Source organism: Meleagris gallopavo, unplaced genomic scaffold, assembly GCF_000146605.3.
Source record: "Meleagris gallopavo isolate NT-WF06-2002-E0010 breed Aviagen turkey brand Nicholas breeding stock unplaced genomic scaffold, Turkey_5.1 ChrUn_random_7180001874136, whole genome shotgun sequence".
Taxonomy (NCBI): domain Eukaryota; kingdom Metazoa; phylum Chordata; class Aves; order Galliformes; family Phasianidae; genus Meleagris; species Meleagris gallopavo.
The window spans coordinates 1-1,004 of record NW_011138772.1 but is presented as its reverse complement, the minus strand read 5'-3'; the positions used below and the strand labels follow the sequence as shown (position 1 = coordinate 1,004).

The 1,004-nt window shown below is 61.4% G+C and overlaps 1 protein-coding gene across 1 annotated transcript; it reads left to right on the top strand.

Annotated features, from left to right (window-relative positions):
* Positions 1–23: 23 nt before the first annotated feature.
* On the top strand, positions 24–998 carry LOC100540083 (forkhead box protein C2-like; the record flags this gene model as incomplete). Its single annotated transcript, XM_003209877.4, has 1 exon — positions 24–998. A coding segment is annotated over exon 1 (723 nt), but the record flags the coding sequence as incomplete, so codon positions are not given.
* Positions 999–1,004: the final 6 nt, after the last annotated feature.

Genomic DNA, 1,004 nt, shown 5'->3' with positions numbered 1-1,004 from the left:
AGTTTAGTTTGTTTTTTTTTTTAATTTCTCTTTCTTGCTAGAGCAGCCTCCTCCTTCCCCCGCCCCCTCCTCCCTCCCTCTAGGTGTGCCCGTCAGAATCACAGTCATAACGAGGGAGGGAGCGACCCGCCTGCCCCCGGCTGCCCCAAGGATGCTGCTGCGGTGCCGCTGGGACTGAGATCGCAGCCGAGGCTCGCTCTGTCTCTCTCCCCTCTTCCTTCCCCGCAGAGGGTGAGGCCCTTCCTCTCGCACTCTTCCTCCTCCTCCTCCTCTCCATGATGCAGGCTCGCTATTCCGTCTCGGACCCCAACGCTTTGGGAGTGGTGCCCTATTTAAGCGAGCAGAACTACTACCGGACGGCGGGGACGTACGGCGGCATGGGCAACCCCATGAGCGTGTATTCAGGCCATGCCGAGCAGTACGCGGCGGGCATGGGGCGATCCTACGGCCCCTACCACCCGCACCAACCCGCCGCCCCCAAGGACTTGGTGAAGCCGCCCTACAGCTACATCGCCCTCATCACTATGGCCATCCAGAACGCCCCCGATAAGAAGATCACGCTCAATGGGATTTACCAGTTCATCATGGACCGTTTCCCCTTCTACCGCGAGAACAAGCAGGGCTGGCAGAACAGCATCCGTCACAACCTGTCTCTCAACGAGTGCTTCGTCAAGGTGCCCCGCGACGACAAGAAGCCGGGCAAGGGCAGCTACTGGACCCTGGACCCCGATTCCTATAACATGTTCGAAAACGGCAGCTTCCTGCGGCGCCGGAGACGCTTCAAGAAGAAGGACGTGTCCAAGGAGAAGGAGGAGGCCCGGGAGCGGCTGCTGAAGGAGCAGCCCAAACCTCCCGGGCTGCCCGGCGCCGACCTTCCCAAGGAAGCTTCCTCCTCGTCCTCTTCCTCCTCGGCCTCCGAGAAAAAAGTGGTGATCAAGAGCGAGACGGCGTCCCCGGAGCTGCCGGTGATCACCAAAGTGGAGACGCTGAGCCCGGGGAGCGGC